Here is a 23,002-nt window from a genome sequence, read left to right as displayed (position 1 = left end):
ACTGAGCAAAGATGACTGTGAATATGGTTGAAAGAGGAAGGCTGGGACCATGTGGGACACCAGAACAAAAGATGAAGGATAAAGATTGGGACTGTGTAACTCAGGGAAACCTAGGGTTATCAATGATTGTAATAAAAGGTACAAATATGTTTTTACACGAGGTAGAACAAATGAATGTCAACATTGCAAGGTGTTAAAAACAGGGTGGGATAGGGAGAAAAATACAATCAATGCAAACTAGAGACTGTAATTAACAGAAACATTGTATTATGCTTCCTTTAATGTAACAAATGCAATATACCAAAGCTAAATGATTATGGGGGGGGGAGGGGAGAATAGAGGAAGGGTATGGGACTCCGGGCATTGGTAATGCTGAGTCTTTATTCTACTTTAGGTTAATGCTATCTTTCCTTTTGTTGCTTTCTAGCTTTCATTTTTTTCTCTCTTTCTTTCTCTTTTCTTTTTCTTTTGTCTCTCTGCTTTCTTTGACTCTTCCTCCTCCTTTGTGGAAGAAATGGAGATGTCCTTATTAGATACTGGTGATGGTGCTGAATACATAAATATGTGACTATACAGGGAACCAATGATTGTTTACTTAGGACAGAATGTATGGTGTGTGAACAAAATCATCTTAAAAGAAATGGGTTGATGAAGAAACCTTGAGGGCACTATATTGAGTGAAATAAGACAGATATATAAAGGCAAATATTGCAGGGTCCCACTGATATGAACTATTTATAATATGTATACTCATAGACATGAAATATAAGTTACCAGGACATAGAATGAGGCTAAAGAATGGGGAGCAGTTGCTTAGTATGAGCAGAATGTTCAATTAGGATGACTTTAAACATTTGGAAATGGACAGGGGTGATGGTAGCACATTGTGAGAATAACTAGCAGTGCTGAATGGTGTGTGAAGGTGGTGGAAAGGGTAAGCGCAGAGTCACATATGTCACCAGAAGGAAAGTTGGAGGTTAAAGATGGGAATGTATAAAACAGTGAATCTTGTGGTGGACAATGTCAGTGATTAACTATACAAATATTAGAAATCTCTCTCATGAACTAGAACAAATGTATGACACTATAGCTAGAAGTTAATAATAGAGAGGCATATAGGAAAAACAGATATAAACCTATTGCAAACTACATACTACAGTTAGTAGTATTTTAACATTCTTTCGTCAACAGTAACAAAAGTACTATTCCAAAACTATGAATCAATAATGGAGGGGCAGGTGTTTATGGGTATGGGAGGATTTGAGTTTCTTTTTCTTTCTTTCTTTTCCGGAGTAATGAAAATGCTAAAAATTGAAAAAAAAATTAATTGTGGTGATGGATACACAGCTGTATGATAGTACCATGGGCAATTGATTGTATACTTTGGATCTTTGGACAGTTGTATGATATGTGAACAACCTCTCTCTCTCTCTCTCTCTCTCTCTCTCTCTCTCTCTCTATATATATATATATATATATATATAAATAAAAAATGAGAATAATCATATTATCTGACACATTGGCTTGTGTGAAGATTAAATGAAATAATATACAGTTCAGGCATAATGATTAATGGGTCAGACTTAGCTTCCTTCAGGTGGATAATGCAGTGTAGTCTATAAAAAAAAGATGAAGCCCAGTCTTATGAAAGAGACTAAGGTGATTGCTGCAGCTCCTTGGAATCTTGATTCTTAAAGCCAATCACAGGGACAATGGATTAGAGACAAGTCTTCACAGAGCAGGTCATAGGGGCTTCATCTAAAATGTTCTATTATAAGCAGAAACTGCAGAGCAGAAAGAGGTAAAAAAGTTTTAAGAAATAAACCAATTGAAAGGGGAAAAATAAATAACTTATAATATGAAAACCAAGGTTAAGAGAATTTTAAGAAGCAGGGAATAATGAAACCTGTTAAAAGTAATGTAGTAGTTAATACAAATGAGAACTAATTTTAAACACCAATGATTTTAGTTAAAAGAGATTTTTAGCAATAGAAGAACAGGTCTAAGAGCAGTGGGGAGAATTGTGGAAAATGTGGATTAGGATAGTATACGGACTTTTCTAGGAGTTTAGCACAAAGAGCAAAGTAAGAAAAAATAGAATAAAAGGGGAATCATTTCTTGAGAACTGGAGAAACCTGTATATATTTCAAGGTCAAGGGAGAGAGTTGATGAAGAGGAAAAAGAAATTAAACTAGGAAGGATTAAAATTATGGAAGAAAACAATTGGAATTACAAGGGGTATTATCCAAAGTACAATGAGAGTTTTTTTCCCCTCACAAAAAGTATTGTAAGAGGGATACCTACGTTGGAAGTCTCAAACTTCCCAGTAAACTTGGAGGGAAGACACTTTTTTTATGTGGGGAGTCATTTGGAGGATTTTGAGCCCTAATTAAACACTTATGAGAAAGAAAAGAAGTAGTAGGAAAAAATCGTGAGAGCCAATTTGTAATTGAAGATTCAGGAACGGGCCAAACCTCTGCCATTCTGCATGTGGGATGGTAAGTTAGGGAAATGAAGTGGTAGTGATGTTTGACATCTGAATAAAAAATGAAGCATGTATGAATCAAAATATATAATTACAATGTAGTCAAGACAAATGTTTAAAAGATTCACTATATTTTCAGATGTTAGGCTATGTGCCGGTTTGAATGTATTGTGTACCCCAAATGCCATTATCTTTGTGGTCTTGTGGGACAGACGTTTTGGTGCTGTTTAGATTTGCTTGGAATGTGCCCCACCCAGCTGTGGGTGGTGACTTTGGTGGGATACTCCCATGGAGGTGTGACCCCACCCATTCAGGGTGGGCCTTGATCAGTGGAGCCATATAAAACATGCTGACTCAAAGAGACTGAACGGAGTGCAGCTGTGAGTGACGTTTTGAAGAGGAGCAAGCTTGCTAGAGAGGAACGTCCTGGGAGAAAGCCATTTTGAAACCAGAACTTTGGAGCAGACGCCAGCCACATGCCTTCCCAGCTAACAGAGGTTTTCCGGACGCCATTGGCCATCTCCAGTGAAGGTACCCGATTACTAATGTGTTACCTTGGACGTTTTGTGGCCTTAAGACTGTAACTGTGTAGTGAAATAAACCCTCATTTTATAAAAGCCTATCCATCTCTGGTGTTTTGCATTCTGCAGCATTAGCAAACTAGAACAGGCTATAAAGTTTTTAGCCAAATGCAAACTTTGTTCTTTCTGAGACCAGGAGTGAAGTCTAACTAGTATTTCCACAACTGTGGACCTGATCTGAACTCATTTCCAGAGAATCTCTTTTGAAGAGACAAGGTGGAACAATTTTGCTTGCAACCTTGTTATAATACTCGGTAAAAGAATGTACTTTTGAAATCAATCCAATGTACATGAAAATTTGCTTGTGCATCAGATCAGATAAAATATTGCTATATGTTAAACATCTTAGAGATATACCTTTGATCCCATTTGAATTCAAAGTTTGTATGTAAAATATTCTGATATTCTAATAGAGTAACCATGAAAACTCTTAAGATGAGCTCCCCAAACCCTGTGAATATGTCATAAACAGTTCTATATTCTGATGAGACATTAAAATGCTCAGCCTGAGGGCAGCCAGGGCAGATGAGACCCCTGAGCTGCCTCATACCAAACAAATACAACCATTTCCTGTACTTATTATGATGTAAAAAAAGGTTGGAAAGCACTGCTCTAAGACATTATTCATACATCCCAAAGTGAAGATACCTTAGTATGTATCCAGTAAACACCAAAGCATTCAATACATGTGAATATAAGTTAAGAATATTTAAAAGTACTACAGAGTTACAGCTTATAAAACCTTACTTAAAATAATGTAAGATGCTCAAAAACAATTTAATAAACAGAATCTGCATTCATTATATGGTTTTGAATACATGATGCAAGGAAAGCAGTAATTATCATATCAAACAATTTAGATATTAAGACAATATAGAACTTCTTTCCAAAATTCAACAAGCTCAAAAACAGACTTGTATTTTTGTTGGTAAGTTTGAGTTTTAATGTGTCTGAATTGTACCATTATTTTGATATTCAAAATGCAAATTAAAAATTGAAAATGTTTACATTTGTAATGGCTTCATTAGTTACACTAAAGAGGGATTGTGTTAAATGCTAAGGCCATAATGACAATCATTATAGTTAATGTGAAGAAAGTAGAAAATATAGCTAACATGAAGATAACATCAAGATTTTAGGAACATAAAAAGAAATGTATATATACATATGCAATATAATAAAAATTTTATTTTTATTGTAGTATGCATATTTTTATCACAAGTTAATACTATCAAACATTAAATGATGGCTTCTTCATGAACATAAGTTAAGGCTGTTAAAGAATAGATTCTACATTAAACAATGTGTTACAGAAATCCATTGCCAGTCCTATTGTTCTCTTAACCTTTTATAGAAGGACTAACCTCTAAATAAAATGTACTGAAGGGTATATGTCATGGCACATAACCTCCATTCCTCCTTTAGTTGCAGTGGATTGCACTAAAAGTAGGCATTTCATTTAAGGACAGAAAATCCATAGCTGGTGTTCCAGTTTGATAAAGCTGCCATTATGCAAAATACCAGAAATGAACTGGTTTTTATAAAGGAGATTTATCAGGTCACAAACTTACAGTTCTAAGGCCATAAACTGTCCAAACTAAAGCATCAACAAGAGGATACTTTTACTGGGGGAAGACACATGGCTGGCATCTGCTCGTCTTTTTCTCTGGATTTCATTTCAAAATGGCTTTCTCCAAAATGTCTCTGAGATTCTGTCTCTCTTAACTTCTCTCTCTCAGCTCCTGTGCATCTTTGCTTATTCTCCCAGGGAGTTTCTCTCTAAGCATCTGAGGGTCCTCTCTTAGCTTCTCCGGGGCAAACACTACGCTTCATCGCTTTAGCTTAGCATCTCCAAACGTCTTTCAGTCTGCATCTCCAAGCATCTCCAAGCATCAGAGTCTGTGTCGGCTCTTGAGCTCTCTTAAGTACTCCAGCAAACTAATCAAGACCCACCAGGAATGGGTGGGGTCCACACCTCCACGGAGATGATCTAATCAAAGGTCTCATCTACATGGGTGAGCCACATCTCCATGGAAACAATGAATAAAAATGTTCTACCCAAGAAGATCGGAGTAAGAGATCATGGCTCTTCTGGGGTCCATAATAGTTTCAAACCAGCAGAGCTGATAAGTGACCAGCTGGTAATGTGACCCCACAGGAAAATATATATTATTTCTGTTTAAATTATTCTGAACAAAATTGAATTTTCATGATAAAATCCAGTCACTTTATCACCTGTGGCTGGAGTAAAGAGTGAAACAAAAGATGAGCCTGTGAGATCTAGACCACTATCTGTCATGGGAACCAAAGTTAGAAAGAAACAAAACTATGAGCTAGAGAGAGGGAATGCGGGAAGATGGTGGAGTAGGAAGCTCCAGTAATCAGCCCCTCCACCAAAACTTATTGACCTTGCAGGAACTATCTGAATAAACTATTTTGAAACTCAGGAGACTAGGGGAACATTCTGCAGCATCCAAGAATGAACAGGAGAAAGAGGCTGGGAAATTGCAGTAAATATTAGTGAATTTCACTCTCCCTGCAGCAACTGCTATCCCCCATCACCCAGTCTCGTGGCTCCTGGCTCAACTTGCTGGTGCCAAGGTAGGATATAAAAACTCAGTCCTCCAAACTCAGGGGATATCTGGTCTGATCACTGATCACTGCTTTTGACTGGCTACTTCAGACCACTGCAGGCAGGCTCTGAGGGCTGCCATTGTTCCAATCCTCCCCAGGCAAAAGCAGAAGAATCTTCAAGACAATGACCTTCCTCAAATCTATGGAAAATTGCTAAAGGGCTTACTTAACTGCGCAACTGCTGAATCAAGAAAGTGCACCTTCAAAAGCCACTGAAGAAGCTCTTGGCATCCTTGCTGCCCCTCCCCTACACCCTCCACAGTGTGACCCTGGCTCTGTGTCAGAGGGCAGAGTAACCCCTATGGGCATACTGGGTTGCCAGTAAGTCAGTGCCAATCTATTGGTAAGAAGTCTGAAAAACTGAACTAGGAAACTTGTCTTGGGATCACCCTCCCAGAATTTGCCCTGAATTAAATACATTACAGACATTAAAGCAATGTAAGAAACAATTAAGTTAAGGGGCCTGAGGCAAAAGACTACCTGCATTAAATCACACAAGAGAGCACCCAGGAGGGGGTGAAGGTCTATTTCAAAAAGAGTAGAGGAAGTATTCATTTGAACTCCCTATAAACTTAAGGCTCAGATAAGACAGAGAGGACACTGTACTTTGTATTTGCTTTGGGCTGCTTGTCTGATAGGAAGACAAGCTCTGAAGGAAAACACCTGCCAAAGCAGGGCCAATTTGCAAACACTGTAAACAGTGCTTTTTGCTTTGGTTTGTTTATTTTGATTACTCCAGCTATTCAAGAAAATTTCTGTCATATAACCAACTAGATGCAAACTTAAGGAATAGACAGCTCAGACTCTAAACTCCAGAGTTAACACTTTAAAATGTTAAAATGTACAGTGTACAACAAAAGATTATAAGGCAAACCAAAGAAACAGGAAATGATGGCCCATTTAAAGGAAGAGGATGAAAATCCAGAAACCATCAACAAAGACCTACCAAAAAAAAAAAGATCCTCAATATGCTTGAGGAAATAAAGGGAAAAATAGGGAAAAACATGCTAAAGAATATGAGGAAAGCAATGAATGAACAATATGGAACTCTCTTTGAGATGCTTAAAAGGAATGAATCAGAAATACTGGAGTTGAAAAACATAATAATTGATATGAAAAATTCCCTAGAGTGTTCAACAGCACTTTGGAAGTGGAAGAAGAAAGAATCAGTGATTTCAAGATAAGGAAATTGAAATGATTCAGGCTGAGGGGCAGAAAGAAAAAAAAAAAGAAGGAAAAAGAGTGAACAGAGCCTAAGAGACCTGTGAGACATCATCATGTTTGCCAATATATGCATTATGGGAGTTCCAGAAGGAGAAGTGAGAAAGGGGAAGAAGAAATAATGGCAGAAAACTTCCAAATTTAGTGAAAGATATGAATATGCACATTGAAGAAGCCCCCAAAGCTCCAAACAGTATAAACTCAAAGAGAACAAGGCTGAAACACATTTTAATCAAACTTTCCAATATTAAGGACAAGGAGAGAGTTCTGAAAGATGCAAGAGAAAACCTATGAGTTATGTACAAGGAAATCACAATAAGATAAACTGCTGATTTCTTATGAGAAACCATGGAAGCAAGGTGGCAGGGACATGGAATATTTAAAGCAGTGAAAGAAAATAATTGTCAACCAAGAATTATATATCTGCCAAGACCTTCTTTCAAAAATGAGGGAAAGATTAAGACATTCCCAGATAAAGAAAGCTGAGGGAGCTTGCTTCCACTTAGACCTGTTCTATAAGCATTGCTAAAGGAAAGGACACTTGACAGTGGACTGAAGTGGCGTAAAGAAAGATCTCCAGTGAAAGTAACAGTATGGGTATTTATACATGCCAACACTGTTGCATTGTATTTATGTATGCATGCATGTATGTATGTATTTATTTATTTTGGTATGTAACTCCACTTCTTACTTATCACAGGTGCTAAAATGCAAATGCACAAAAAGTAATGATGAATCCATGGTTTTGGGCATACAAAGATATAATTTGTAACACGTTAAAAAAAAAAAAACTAGGAGGATAAGAGGTATAGAAACCATGTATATGTATGCTATTGAAGTTGTTATCAAGTCATATATGATTGTTAAAGATTTAGCATGTAAATTTTAACCCAAGGGTAACCACACAGAAAAATATGAAAAATATATTTAGGAATAAATGAGAAGGGACTCAAAATGGTACAAAACTAATAATCAAATAAATATGACATAGACATTATGGAAGATTTGAGGGTCAATAAAGGTATAACACTTAGAAAGACAAAATAGAAATATGGCAAAAAAAATTTTTTTAAATAGAAATATGGCAGAAAAAAGTCTTGCATTACCAGCAATTACTTTAAATGTAAATGGATTAATCTCTACAGTCAAAAGACAGATTGGCAGAATGGATTAAAAAAAAAAAAGCATATCAACTCACCTTAAAATCAAAGACATAAGTAGTTTGAAAGTTAAAGGATGGAAAAAAATATAAATATCATACAAGTAGTAGTCAAAAGAGAGTTGAAAGAGCTGTACTAAAATCAGATAAAAGAAAAGACTTTAAATAAGTAACTGTTATGTGGGACAAAGAAGTTCATTATGTACCGATAAAAGGGTCAGTGCAAAAAAAGGACATAACAATTATAAATATATATGCCTCTAATTGCAAAGCTCCAGAATATAGGAAGCTATTATTGATAGATTTGAAGGGAGAAATAGACAGTTCTACATTAATAGTGAGAGGCTGCCTTACATCACTCTCGATAATAGAATATCTAGACAGAAGATCAGTTAAGGAAATAGAAGACTTGAATGATACTCTAAACCAATGAGACCTAACAGACATATATAGAACAATTCACCAAGTAACAGCAAAAGACATATTCTTAAGTGCACTGGATCATTCTCCAGGATAGACCATATGTTAGGTCAAAAACAAGTCTCAATAAATTAAAAAATATTGATACCATACAATATACCTTCTGTGACCACAATGGAATGAGGCTAGAAATCAATAACATAGGAAGAAACAGAATATTTACAAAAGTATAAAAATTAAACACATACTCTTAAACAACCAATAGGTCAAAGAAAAAATCACAAGGGAAATTAGGAAATTGTCTTGAGGTGAATGAAAATGAAAACACACATGCCAAAATTTAAGGGATGTAGCAAAGGCAGTGTTGAGAAGGAAATTTACAGCTCTAACTGCTTACATTAAAAAAGAAGAGAAATCTCAAATCAGAGACCTAACTTCAAAACCGGAAGATCTAGAAAATGAAGAGCAAACTAAACCTAAAGTGAATGAAGGAATAAAATAAATATTGGAATGGAAAACAGTGAATCTTACTGTAAACAATAGACTATAGTTAATAGTACCATTATAAAAATGTTCTGTCATGAATTGTAACAAATATACTACACTAATGCAAGGTGTTAATAATAGGGTGGCATATGGAAACTCTGTATTGTATGTATTTTATGTATGACTTTTCTGGAAGCCCATAATTTCTCTAATAAAAAAAAAAAAGAAAAGATTAGAGAGTAGATAAATGAAATAGGGAATAGAACAAAAATAGAATCAACAAGATCAAAAGTTGATTCTTTGACTTCTCAAAACAAAATCAATAAAACTGGCAAACCTTTAGCTAAACTGACAAAGCAGAGAAAGGAAGCTCACAAATAACTAAAATCAGCAGTGAAAAGGGGACATTACTACCAACTCACAGAAATAAAAAAGACTTTATATAAAGGACACTATGAACAACTATACATCAACCTAGATGAAACAAATTCCTAGAAACACATAAATGGCCTACACTGACTCAAGAAGAAAAAGAAGAGTTCAACAAACCAGTAATAAAAAACCACCTCCCAACGAAGAAAGCCCAGGACCAGATGACTTCATAGGTGAATTTTACTAAACATTCCAAGAAGACTTAACACCAATCCTGCTCAAACCCTTAAAAAAAATTTGAAGAGGAAGAAACACTCCCTAACTCATTTATGAGGTCAAAGTCACACTCATACTTAAGCCAGATAAAGATAGCACAAGAAAAGAAAATTATAGACTGATATCCATTATGAATATAGATGGAAATATCCTTAACAAAACACTAGCAAACCAAATCTAACAATGCATGAAGAGAATTATACATCATTATCAAGTATGATTTATCCCAGGTATGCAAGTTAGTTCAATGCAAGAAAATTAACTAATGTAATACATCACATTAACAGAACAAAGGGAAAAAACAAACTAACATATGATCATCTGAATTGATGTAGAAAAGGCATTTGACAAAATTCAGTACCTTTTCTTGATAAAAATACTTAGAAAACTAGGAGCATGAAAAATCCACAGCTAACATCATACTGAAAGCTTTCCCTCTCAGATCAGGAACAAGACAAAAATGCCCACAGTCACCACTGTTATTCAACACTGAACTGAAATTTCAAGGTAGAGGAATTAGGCAAGAGAAAGAAATACATGACATCCAAAAGAAAAGGACAATGTGAATCTTTATTTGCAGATGGCATGATCCTACATACAGAATATCCTGAAAAATCCACAACAAAGTATTAGAGCTAATAAGTAAATTCAGCAAAGTGGTGGGGGACAAGATAAACACCACAGAATCAGCAGTGTTTCTATATACTAGTAATGAACAATCTGAAGAAGAAATGAAGGAAAAAAGTTTCATTTACAATAGCTACTGAAAGAATCAAATATCCAGGAATAAATATAACCAAGAATGTAAGGAACTTACAGAAAACTATAAAACATTGCTAAAAAGAATCAAAGGAGACCTAAGTAAATGGAAGAACATTCTGTATTCACTGATTGGAAGACTAAATATTGTTTTGATGTCAGTTTTACTGAAAGTAATTTACAAATTCAATACAATTCCAATCAAAATTCCAATAGCCTCTTTGAAGAAATGCGAAAGTCAATTATCAAATTTATATGGAAGTCTCAGGGGCCTTGAATAGCCAAAGCCATCTTGAAAAAGAAAAACAGAGTTGGAGATCTCACACTTCCTGATCTTAAAACTTATTACAAAGGCACAGTAATCAAAATAGCATGGAACCATATAGCAGGCATATAGCAATGGAATTGAATTGAGAGTTCAGAAACAACTCTCATATTTATGGCCAACTGATTTTTGACAAGAGTTCCAAGTATACTTGATTGAGACAGAAAAGTCTCTTCAACAAATGGCACTGGGAAAATTGTATATCCATATGCAAAAGAATGAATACAGACCCCTGCATCACACCATATATATAAATCAACTCAAAATGAATCAAAGACCTAAATATAACAGCCACAACTATAAAACTCCTAGAAGAAAACATAAGGAAGCATCTTTAGGACCTTGTGCTAGGTAATGGTTTCTTAGACTTTACCCCAAACAATGGATAACAAAAGAAAAAACAGATAAATGGGAACTCATCAAAATTAAAAGCTTCTGTGCATTAATGGACTTTATCATGAAGGTAAAAAGACAACCTACGGAATGTGAGAAAATATTTGGAAAACACGTATCTGATTAGGGTTTAGTATCCAGAATATATAAAGAAAACCTCAACTCAACAACAAAATTATTAAAACAAAAAAAAAAAACCAAAAAAACAAAAAAAAACAACAATAAAAAAACAATTAAATAATGGTTAAAAGACTTGAATAGACATCTCTCCAAAAATGATATACATATGCTCAGAAAACACATGAAAAGATGTTAAACATCATTAGCCTTTAGGGAAATGCAAATCAAAATCACAGTGAAATATCATTTCACACTTACTAGAATGGCTCCTATTAAAAAATGGAAAATAACAATTGGAGAAGATGTGGATGAATAGGAATACTCATTCATTGCTGGTGGGAATGTGAAATGGTGCAATCACTGGGGAAAACAGTTGGGCGGTTTTTTCAGAAAGTACTGACTTACCATATGACCTAGGAATCCCACTTCTAGGTATATACCCCAAAGAACTGAAAGCAGGGCCTCAAACACGTATTTGTCCACCAACGTTCATGGTGGCATTATTCACAATTGTCAAAAGATTAAAGCAGTCCAAGTATCCATCAACTGATGAATGGAAAAATAAAATATATTATTGGTATATTATTGGTATATTCGTATAGAATATTATTCAGCTGTAAAAAGGAATGAAGTTCTGAGATGTACAGCACATAGAATTGAAAAGATCCTATTGAGTGAAATAATCCATATACAAATGGACAAATATTGTATGATCTCACTGATATGAAATAATTAGAATAAGCAAATTCATGGAGCTGGAAACTGGAATATAGCTTACTGGAGACCTGGGAGGGTGTAGGGAATGGGGAGTTGATGCTTAAATTGTACAGAGTTTCTATTTGGGGTGTTGCAAAAGTTATAGTAATGAATGGTGGTGATGGTAGCATATCATTGTGAATTAACAGCACTGTATGTAATTATCAGCACAGAATTGTATATTTGTGGTTAAAAAGGGAAACATTAGGTTGTACATATGTTACTAGAATAAAATTTAAAAAAATAAGACTGTACAACACAGTGACCCTATTTTAATCATGGACTACAGTAAATAATACAATTATAAAAATGTCCTTTCATCAATTGTAACAAATCTACCACACTAATGTAAAGTGTCAACAATAAAGTGGTATATGGTAGCTCTATTTTATGTATGATTTTTCTATAAAGCTATAATTTCTCTAATAAAAAAAGACTATGAAGTAAAAAATAAAATGTGCATAGTTAAGGGAAAGGATGTAGCTATGAAGTAGAGAGAATGTTTATAGAACAAACAGAGAGAAGACAGTTGGTAATAAGTGGAAATAAATCAGACATGTGGAAATGCATGACCTCCTTGTTTGCCCTTAGATTGCAAAGGATCTTCCCACCAGCCCACTTCCCCTTTCAGGTGCTACTTAACCAAGTTTCACCCTCAGCCTTCAGTCTGATTGTTTTGTTATCCTTGGGTTCTTGGATACCCTCTCTTCCATTTTTAAATGTACTTCAAATCTCGTATCCTTAAAGGAGCCCAACTCAATTGACTAGGCTAGCTTTTCCAAAGTATTCTGTAGTTAAATAAATTTAACAAATTTGGAGTTAAACAAACCTAAATTAGACTGCAGGATTTTAAAAAAGATGTTAAGAAAACAAATATAAATTATGTGGATCTTGAAGGAAGGAATATAGCATGGAGCATGTCTCAATGTCTTAGGCCCCAGGATTTAGGTTTTGAAATAGCATTGGCCAGAATTAATGATCAGTGGCTGGACTTGAAAGAGGCTGACATAAGGTATTGCTGGAATCAGGTCTGTTTTTTTCCTCAAAGCCCTTATTCAAATATCTAAATAAAACTGATATGTAATTGTAAACATGAAATAAATGTACATCTATATAGAATGATTTCTTTCAGGCAGCCCACGTTGATTAATATAGATGCTACCAATGTTAAGTATAAACTCACCTTTAAAATGGTAACTTGAATATGAATATTTATTTGATCCATTTCTATCCCCACATAATTTTTTTAATTCAGTTTTACTGAGATATATTCACATATCACACAATCACCCACAGTGTACAATCAGTTGTGCATTCATCACCAAAATCAATTTCTAAACATTTTCATTGTTCAAAAAACAGATAAAAATAATAATAAAAATAAAAGTATAAAAGAACACCCAAAATATTCCAACCCCCATTCCACGTTCCATTTCTTGATATCACTACTGTTACATGGAAAATTGCTTAGAAATCAGATATCTCACTACTCTTAATTACTATTACTAACAGTATTACCATCAACAGTATTAGATATTGAGCTTTATTATTAGTATCATTAAGTTCCCGCTACACTTTACAGAAACTATGCACAAAATTCTAGAGAAGGTTCCAGGATTTCTTGGCAACTCTGAAGGATTAGCATATCTCAGTTTACTATTAGTTTATTCAGTTTACTCAGAATCTAGAAGCTTTTATGTCTGATCAGTGCATATGCTGAGAATAATATCAGGGTGGCCCAAAAGGCATAAAATCAGTCTAATCTCAGGCATTTGTGAAGTAAAAGAAAAGCAGTTTTCAAATCATTTTATAAACCAAAATCACATCTTGAAATATCTATCATTAATTAAAAAATACAAATAGATGAAAACATGTACTCTCTGAGTTTAATCTTTACAATGGCAAACATCAGGAAAGAATAGTAAACATGTTTTCTTTTCACCTTAATATTTTTCTCTCAAAGCATCAATTTGCGCCTTAAATTCAGTTAACATTAGCCCTGAAATTTTGAAAAGTGGAGAGCAAATGCACAATAACTTCGCCTACAATGAATTTAAGAAAGTAAATACATTTTTAAATTTTTAAATTGGTTGTGTTCCTTAGTTTGTCAATGTTAACTACATTTTAAATACATAAAGATATCTATGTATTTGATATATTGACATTCTGGAAAAATAATCTAAATTGGATTAGTATATAAACATGATTTGTAGATAAACAGGTAAAATTAATTTGTGATACTAGTAGAGAAATATAAATATATTCAGAACATTAAAAATTGAGCATTTATAAGCATTGCAGCCTAATTTCTTTGTTTTACCTTAAAACTTAAAATATTGAATTCAAGTTTTAATATCCTCTTCATTTAACATCTCTGACTTCATACAGTAAACAGTTTGAGCCAAGGGAGACAAACAGAAAAAACTTACTTGTGATGCTGTTTCGCGAGACTAACACAAGAGAAAGGAAAAAGAAACACACAAAACACATTTTAGACAATGATCAAACAAAAGGCATACATGAAACATTCAGCAACAAGGACAAAATACAACATTCAAATAATACTTATAATCTAATTATAGTTTAATTATTAGTTATTTAATTATTTATTATTTTCTGAATAAAATTAGATAAACAAGCTATTATTTTAAAAAGTTACCTGAAAGTTGTACTTGCTAGATTGTTTTTTGCTAAAATTGCCTGTCTAAAATTTGATAGAAAAAGTCATGCTAATAATTTATGTTGCTAGAATTTTATGGACATAAAATTATTATTGGTATTACTATCTGTACCATTATTTTTGAATTTATAATTTACAGTAAGACTGCTTTTCTTTCCTCCATATATAGTGAAGATGATGGGAATATTCTGAGCTTTCACATTGGCTAAAGGGGCTAAAACTTGAATAGCCCATTAGTATAGTTAGGTATTCCAAAAATCATGTTGTCTTATTCTTCATTTCTAAAGAACAATATTCTGTTCATTGCCACCAAATTATTTAGTAAGACTTTTGGATTTAAGAATTGTGGATAAAAGATTTTGGACAGAAATAACATTCCCCTCTCTCCCTTGAGATGAATGTGAATCCTTGACCATATTATATTTGAAAGAATTCCCTTAAACAAACACATACAGATAGTGGTAGATGAGATAGTACAAAGGGGCAGACCCAACTGTACTGAACAGTTTCCATGGAATAATTTTCCAGATATTGTGCATACTGATTAAATGTGTGTGTGTGTGAAATAGTTCTTGTACCAATCTATAACACACCAGAATAACTGAGATAATATTCCAGAACTTTTATAAATTTCATAGATTTTGATCATCAATATTCCTTATCATCATTTGTGTTTTCAAAGATGATTGCTAAAGTGTTCAGTGCTCCACCCACTCCCACTAGCAGAGCAGTAGCACAACTGACAATAGCCTTTTTCTCTTTGCACAGAACATGGAGGATATGGAAGATAGGCTGGGACATGACATGGCACGAAAATGTGAATCTGCCTTTAAAATGCATGCTTTTAACTCCATGAAAAAAACAAGGAAGTGAGGACTAGAGTCTTATATTAGTCATCCCTACTAGATCATTATATCAAATGTTAGCATTTAATGAAAATTATTCATAGAATAGGAGAGCATTTAATACTTAAAAGTACAAACTGTGGAAGTAATCTATGAATGAAACTCATTTATACTTGTAAATCTATTAGTTTTTTTCATTTTATTAGTTATAAATCTATGGCTTAAATACTGAAAATATTCTTACTGTTTGTTTTGAAAAACAGCAGCTCCTACCATAATCTCTTCTATTTCCTGCAAGGACCCATCTACTTTTACCTCTTTTAGCTGGATATGTTGGTTTTTATTCTCCCTGTTTCTATATAAAGTTTGATTGTTATTTCCTACTTCTTTTCTACTTCTGTTTTTATCTACTGACTTATTCCTATGGAAGAAGAATTAATCTTTTCCACCTATCACACCACCTTTGCCATGTCCTATCATCTTTAAACAGTTCAAGTGTAATTTTGGTTGGATCAAAATTCAGGGTGTATTAAACCAAGTACAATTTACATATGTGTTATGTTGGAAACATAGATAGTATTCATTTCCTGCACAAATTTTTGCACTGCTGGTGGTGTTATGTTCCTAGAGTTAATAATGGTATTGCTTTACTGATTGCTTAATTAATTATGCACCTATCAATAACTATTTCTGAGCTCTTTGGCAATTGCTTAATTTCTTTTTAACATATTGAGATGTATCCAGTATTCTATAGATTTCATTTCCCTGAAGAAATTTTTCTGGATTTCCTGACCCTCTCCAATCTGCAATGATTGCCCTTAATGCCTGATGGTACTTTTACGATCATCTAGGTATTTCTGTGATGTCATTCTTGTGTTGGATGCCTGTTTCCTGCATCTCATGGTTCCTTCTTCCACAATTTATTCCTTCATTCTGGTGGAAATAGTTTCCTTAGAAAGCAGGTATGGGAAGTATATTTTTGGAAAATATGTCTATCTAAAATATGTTTTATTTTACTTTTATAAATGTTTGATAGTTTTGGCTGAGTACAGAATTCTAGTTTGGAAATAGTATTCCTTCAGAATATTGAGGGCATTGTTGCATTGTGTTCTGGTTTGCAGTGTTGTTGCTGAGAAATCCGAAGCAGTATTTTGGATGAAACCTATTCCCTACATTGTTCGGAAACTTTCAGAATTTTTTCCTTTCTTTCAGTGTCCTGAAATTTTAGGATGCTCTGCCTTGGTGTGAGTCTATTTTAATCCACTATCCTGAGCGCTTGATGACTACACACAATTGAAAACTAAGACTCTTCAATTCTGGGATTATTCTTGAATTATTACACCAATACTTCATTCCTTCAATTGTATTGTTTCCTCTCTCTGGAAATCTGATAATTTAGATATTGGACTCCTTGTATTAGTTCTCTCATTTTATCTTTTCTTTACTATTTCTATGTTTTGATTTTTTGCTATGATTTCTCAGTGATTTTCTCAACTTTATGTTAAACAATTTTTAGGAGGTTTTCACTTCTGATATCATATTTTTAATTTCTAAGAGTTCTTTTTGATTCTAAGAACTTATTCTAAGTACTTTTTATTCCCTTAGAAAATAGTTTCTGGTTTATCTTTCACTTTTGAAATATCATCTCTTTTTAATAATATTAATTATAGTTTTATAAGTCTATCATTATACTAACACATATTTGAGATATCTTATAATTCATCTATATTTCAAGTGTATAATTCAAGGATTTTTTAGTAAATTTACCAAGATGTGCAACCAACACCATAAATCAGTTTTAAAATATTTCCATCACCCCAATAACTGTCTATTAACTGTTAATCACCACCCTTGCCTCATCCCCTGACTCCACTTGAAGCAATCACTAGTCTTTCTATCTTTATGGACTTGCCATTTCTGGACATTTCATATAAATAGAATCATACAATATGTGGTATTTTGTGTCTGGCTTCTTTCATTTAGCGTGTTTTTGAGGCTCATCCAAACTGGTATATACTGAACCATGTATCAGTAGTTTGCTATTTTTTTTTTTTTTAATGTTGAAAAGTATTCCATTGTAAGATTATACCACATTTTGTCTATTTGTTCACCAACCAGTTGATAAACATTCAGGTTGTTTACAATTTTGGTTTATTAAGAATAATGCTGCTTGAGAACATTCATGTCCAAGTCTTTCTGTGGTTACATTTTCATTTCTCTTGGGAGGATATTTAGGAATGGAATTTTGCTTTTTTTTTTTTTTAATTTTCTTCTCCCTAGATGGTCTGTTTCCTCCAAGATTTTTTTTTTTTTTCTTTTCTTCCTGTTTTTTAATTTTGGTCTTTATATTTCACATTAGTAGCTTTCCTCAGAACACAGGAAAATTTCAGTTGTCTTTGTATATTTAAGAGTAGGGATTAATAGATTGATTGAAATCTCTAAGTGAGATGTCTTGATCAAGAGTTTCATGGTGATCTGGGTGGACTATTAAACTGGAGAATCTCCTACATCAGTATCTTTAGATCCTGCCACTTGCCTTGTCAGATTCCCTGGGGAAGACTCTTCCAACCTGCTGCAAAAGGGATAGAACATATATTTTCACTTGTCTCCTGACTTCAGGTTTAGAGGTGACCTCTCAACTCTTGGATTTCCTGAATAATAGAAGTGTCTTTGTTATTGGTGATGGAACTCAGGATGGCACCCAATAGTTTATGTTATTGAGGTAACTCATGATGTGCCCCTGTAACTAAGTGTTTTCAGCTTGAATTCTGCTGGGGTGGAGGTGTGGCAAGTGGGACAGAAGACTGAGTTAAACCCTGCACATAAAAATTGTTTAACATAAAGTCATAGGCACTTGATCAACCAATCACCTAGGTAAGGAAGCCCCAACAGAAATTCTGGACACCAAAGCTCAGGTGAGCCTCCCAAATTAGCAATACTCTGTGTGTACTGTCACACATGGATTTGGGGAGGGCAACATGGAAACTTTGTGTTTGGAAGCTTCTCAGACTCTGCCCTTTATATCTCTTCCTTTGGCTGGTTCTGATTTGTATCATTTCCTGGTAATAAACTATAAAAGTGAGCACACTAGGTTTCAGGGAGTTCTGTGAGTCCTTCTAGTGAATTACTGAAACTGAGGGTCGTTTGGGGAAACCTTCAAACTGGCGATTTGTGTCAGAAGTGAGGGTGGTCTTGTGTGGACTCTTCCCTCTAACTTTGTAGTTGGGCCGTGTGCCAGTTTGAGTGTATTGTGTCCCCCAAATGCCATTATCTTTGTGGTCTTGTGTGGGGCAGAAGTTTTGGTGCTGGTTAGATTTTCTTGGAGTGTGCCCCACCCAGCTGTGGGAGATGATTCTGATGAGATGTTCCCATGGAGGTGTGGCCCCACCCATTCGGGGTGGGCCTTGATTGGTGGAGCTATATAAATGAGCTGATTCAAAGAGAAAAAAGAGAGTGCAGCTAGGAGTGATGTTTTGAAGAGGAGCAAGCTTGCTAGAGAGGAACGTCCTGGGAGAAAGCCGTTTTGAGGCCGGAGCTTTGGAGCAGTTGCCAGCTGCCTTCCTAGCTAACAGAGGTTTTCCGGAGGCCATTGGCCATCCTCCGGTGAGGGTACCCGATTGCTGATGTGTTACCTTGGACGCTTTGTGGCCTTAAGACTGTAATTGTGTAGTGAAATAAACCCCCGTTTTATAAAAGCCAATCTATCTCTGGTGTTTTGAGTTCTGCAGCATTAGCAAACTAGGACAGGCCGTAACCCCTTGCACTTGCTGTCAGAAGTTTGGGGCAGAATTGGCAGTATGTGGGATTGTACCCTCAACCTTACAATTTGGCTAACCTGCGTACCCCCAGTTTTTCTGAATAGAAAATTGACTTAAGGGATATTCATTTTAATGATACTTATGCATTTTGCAAAACTGTGGTTGAAGATACTGTTCAATATGTTACCTAACATCTGTTAAATAAGGAAGCACAGAATATACTTCTATCTTGTAATCAGTGGTCAGGAAAATAAAATCTTTCTCATTATAAACTTTTACCCTATCATGTATCAGACTATAATTGTTATATAAATTAACATAGTTTATTTTTGCTTTATTTGCCAGGAAAATAAAATTTGAATTTAGGGTTCAACTATAGTACTCAATTCATTTTATTTTTATTCTTTTTCTTTATATTTTTCTTTCAGTTCATTTTAGATGTGAAATAATATTAATTTAACTGCTCCTATTAAGACATTTTTTGTAACAATGCTTGATGGTACTATTTTTATCTTTAATTATTTAAATTGCCTCAAATTTTTATGAAGATAGACAAAATATAACATTTCAATGAATGTGTATTTTCTAATAGTTGGTTTGAATTAAATGAAGGAAGATAGGATGTGTCATCTTTAATTAATTTCCATTTTTGAAAAACAGTTTTATTGAGGTATATTCCCATACCCTAGAATCATCCACAGTGTACAATCAATTATTCACAACACCATCATATAATTGTGCATTCACATTTTCAACTCAGTTTCCTTTTGTCTTCCTAAGGATGTGTGTTTCTCATATGAGCTAGAGGTTTGGAGATTTATTAGTATTTTACTGAGGTGATATTTATTTGTGATAGGCAAAGTTGAGGAATGGGTATTAAATGCCCCATCTGTAGTATACAAATGCCAGTTCTCCTTTCCCTACCTACAATTTAAATAGCATGACAAAATCCTTTAATAATACAAAATGACTGGCATGGATACAGAACTCCACCAAAGGCCAAATCTAATAGTTCAAGTTCACAAAGCCTATACGTAAAATCACTATATTGTAGTGCTATATTGTATGGAAATCATTGTACCTACCAGTGTCATATAAGAAATGGTTAATGGCTTATGCATGAAAGCATTTGTCCTCTTTTGGTCTTTAAGGTAGGTAATAATAATTTTTTTTTGTATCCAGTATTACAAGTTTAGGCATATCTGATCAAACCATCTTACATATTTACCTGTCAGGTATATCTCTCCTATCAGTCATTCCTACTTTCTTTGGATTTGGTGTTGCTCTTTGCAGTGTGAACCACTGGGACCACAGCCAATGGCAGCCTCGAATTTGGCAAGAAAGATTACAATAAAGCTACACTTAGCATCCCTGAAGCTACAGTGAAACCAAGAAAAAACATCTGAGAAAAGTTGAACTATTTCCTGCTGTCCTAAAAATTCATTTACATAAGTGTCAAAATATGGATTTTAAGAAGAAAACAAAACTCTGTTCCATTACTCTTATGCTCTCCCTATAAAGCCCTTCTTTTCTATAAATGAATTAATTGATACTATCATAAAATGATATAATGGTTATATGGATTACTAAAATGTATATGGCTGATTAGAACCTCATCCTTGAGGTAATTTTGGGTAAGATCAATAAAAGCTATAATTAACCAAAATTTCACATAACTTTGGGGTAACTCATAAAGAAAAATGTATCAAGAATATAAGCAATAACTTTTATTAAACAAGTTTATGGATATGAGTAGTATAGGGCATTTATTCAAGAATTATTTTTCCTAAGTGTCTAATTTAAAAGGTAATGTTTTCTAAGGACATATAAATACTCAGCAACTTAGATCCACATGATGTGGTCAGATCAGAGTATGGATATGTTTTCGGATATATGCTGCCATCAGGAATTTTATTCCTATTAGCAGAATCTAGTTTTCTTGTAAAATTATTGAGCTATTCTCTGGGACAGTATGGCACTGCTTCTGGAGTTCTCTCTTGGCCTCTGAGTGGACTTCATTATAGAAATTGAGAAATGTGACTTCAATGTTTACTAACTTCTCTGTGCTTTGCTTACTTCCAAATGACAATATACGGAGTTCGGAAGTGTATTAGGAAGCTTAGGTTACTTGCCTTGAAAACTTTTCTTTATGTGTTACAACTTCAAGGTTTACTTAGAATTAATTTGCTTCTTGAACATCTTCTGGAAATGGTAAATCCTATACCTACAAAAGGCATCTAGAACCCAAAGCCCACAAACTCTAGAATAGACCATTATTCCAAAATATTTTGTAAAATTTTGACATGGTGTACTAAAACTATTAGTGGTGATTTTTTTTTTTTTTTTTTTTTTTTGCCTCTGCAACTTGATATGATGTGCTTAGAATGGAATTCTTTTTCACTTTCTACTACATTCTTTCAGAAATCCTTTAGTTTCCATGTTTATGAATGACTGTATTCAATCAGATTAAATATCAAAGTAGAGATATTTTGATATTTCCAAACCTCAGATGTAGTAAGTTTCTGAGTCTCAGTCCTATAGATTCCGATGGGAACATCTCCTGTAGAAGAACACAACTTCTGATAAAGTCTGGCATAAGTTCTGATCCATAAGTCATCCTCAGTGATTCTCATCTATAATACATATGAATTATTTACATATTAAATTTATAAGAAATAAAAACAAAGTGATTATTGTCCATCTGTTAAAGACTGAATTTACTCATATTTTGAAATCTCAAGATGATAATTTATAGCTCCTCATACATGCATTAAACTTATTTATTGCATTCCACCTTAGCTTATCCCCTTGTTTCATTCCAAACTTAAGAAAACCAAGTACTCAATGTGTGGCAGTAGAGCACTGTATTAACTCAGTATCAATAGACAACTGGGCACTGGTAATAGACTAAGTGATGTTGGAAGATGTGTGGAGAGTTTTTTGTATGTTGCAATAACTTGAGGTTACTGCTGGCATTTAGTGAACAGGATCAGCCAATGCTAAAAATCTTAAAATGCAAGAGACATTCCAACACAAAAACAAATTGTCTCATCCAAAGTTCTGGTAACATCCTTATTGAGAAATGCATATAGTAGAATGAACACAAAAGCTGACAAGAGACATGAATTGTAGTCCCTCTTTGTTACTTGTAAAATTGAACTGTTAGCAAGCCACTTTATTAAACTCTCTTGGACATAGTACACTCATCTATAAACCCAAAGGAGTAAACTTCAAGATCACTGTTTCTCTGCACAGTGTGGCATCCAATGTCTGTACCTGTCAGTCTCAAATTGCTTGCTAGAAAAAAACCCTTATTCTGTATTTCGTACAGAAAGTCTGGTTTCTTATGATCATTGGTTTAGAATACATACATTTTCCTCAAAAGTTTTCAAAAGACTAAAAAACAAACAAACAAACCCTTCAGATGCCCTTCTTTGAACATATGTTAGGAAAAAATACGTGATATAGAAGAATTGGTCAGATTTCTCTGTGGATGAATTTCAAAACCTACTATCATAACAATCATCAAATGAAGAGATCATTAACTTACAGAACAAAGAAATCCTGATCCTGGTGTAGTGTCCAGTCCCAAAAGAAGTCTGGTTATAGAAATCATATAATCCTTCACAAATGACTACAATAGAGACAAAGTATTTATTTATTATGTATATGAAATGCAGATAACAGCTAGAAGTGTGAACATCTTGTCTCTTTTAAAAGGTTACTTCTCAT

The 23,002-nt window shown here is 34.1% G+C and overlaps 1 protein-coding gene across 4 annotated transcripts in view; it reads right to left on the bottom strand.

The window, feature by feature from the left end:
* The window catches only part of KCNT2 (potassium sodium-activated channel subfamily T member 2), a 446,059-nt gene that overhangs the window by 64,314 nt on the left and 358,743 nt on the right, over positions 1-23,002 (bottom strand). For all 4 annotated transcript variants that reach the window (XM_037825119.1, XM_037825122.1, XM_037825120.1 and 1 more), the window contains 3 exons: positions 22,821-22,904; positions 21,775-21,903; positions 14,417-14,437 (listed from right to left, as the gene is read on the bottom strand). In XM_037825119.1, coding sequence (XP_037681047.1) covers positions 14,417-14,437; positions 21,775-21,903; positions 22,821-22,904 — 234 coding nt within the window. The remainder of the gene's footprint in view (positions 1-14,416; positions 14,438-21,774; positions 21,904-22,820; positions 22,905-23,002) is intronic.

This window comes from Choloepus didactylus, chromosome 2, assembly GCF_015220235.1.
Source record: "Choloepus didactylus isolate mChoDid1 chromosome 2, mChoDid1.pri, whole genome shotgun sequence".
NCBI classification, from domain to species: Eukaryota; Metazoa; Chordata; class Mammalia; order Pilosa; family Megalonychidae; genus Choloepus; species Choloepus didactylus.
The sequence above is the reverse complement of the archived record's forward strand: the minus strand, read 5'-3'. Positions and strand labels throughout refer to the sequence as shown.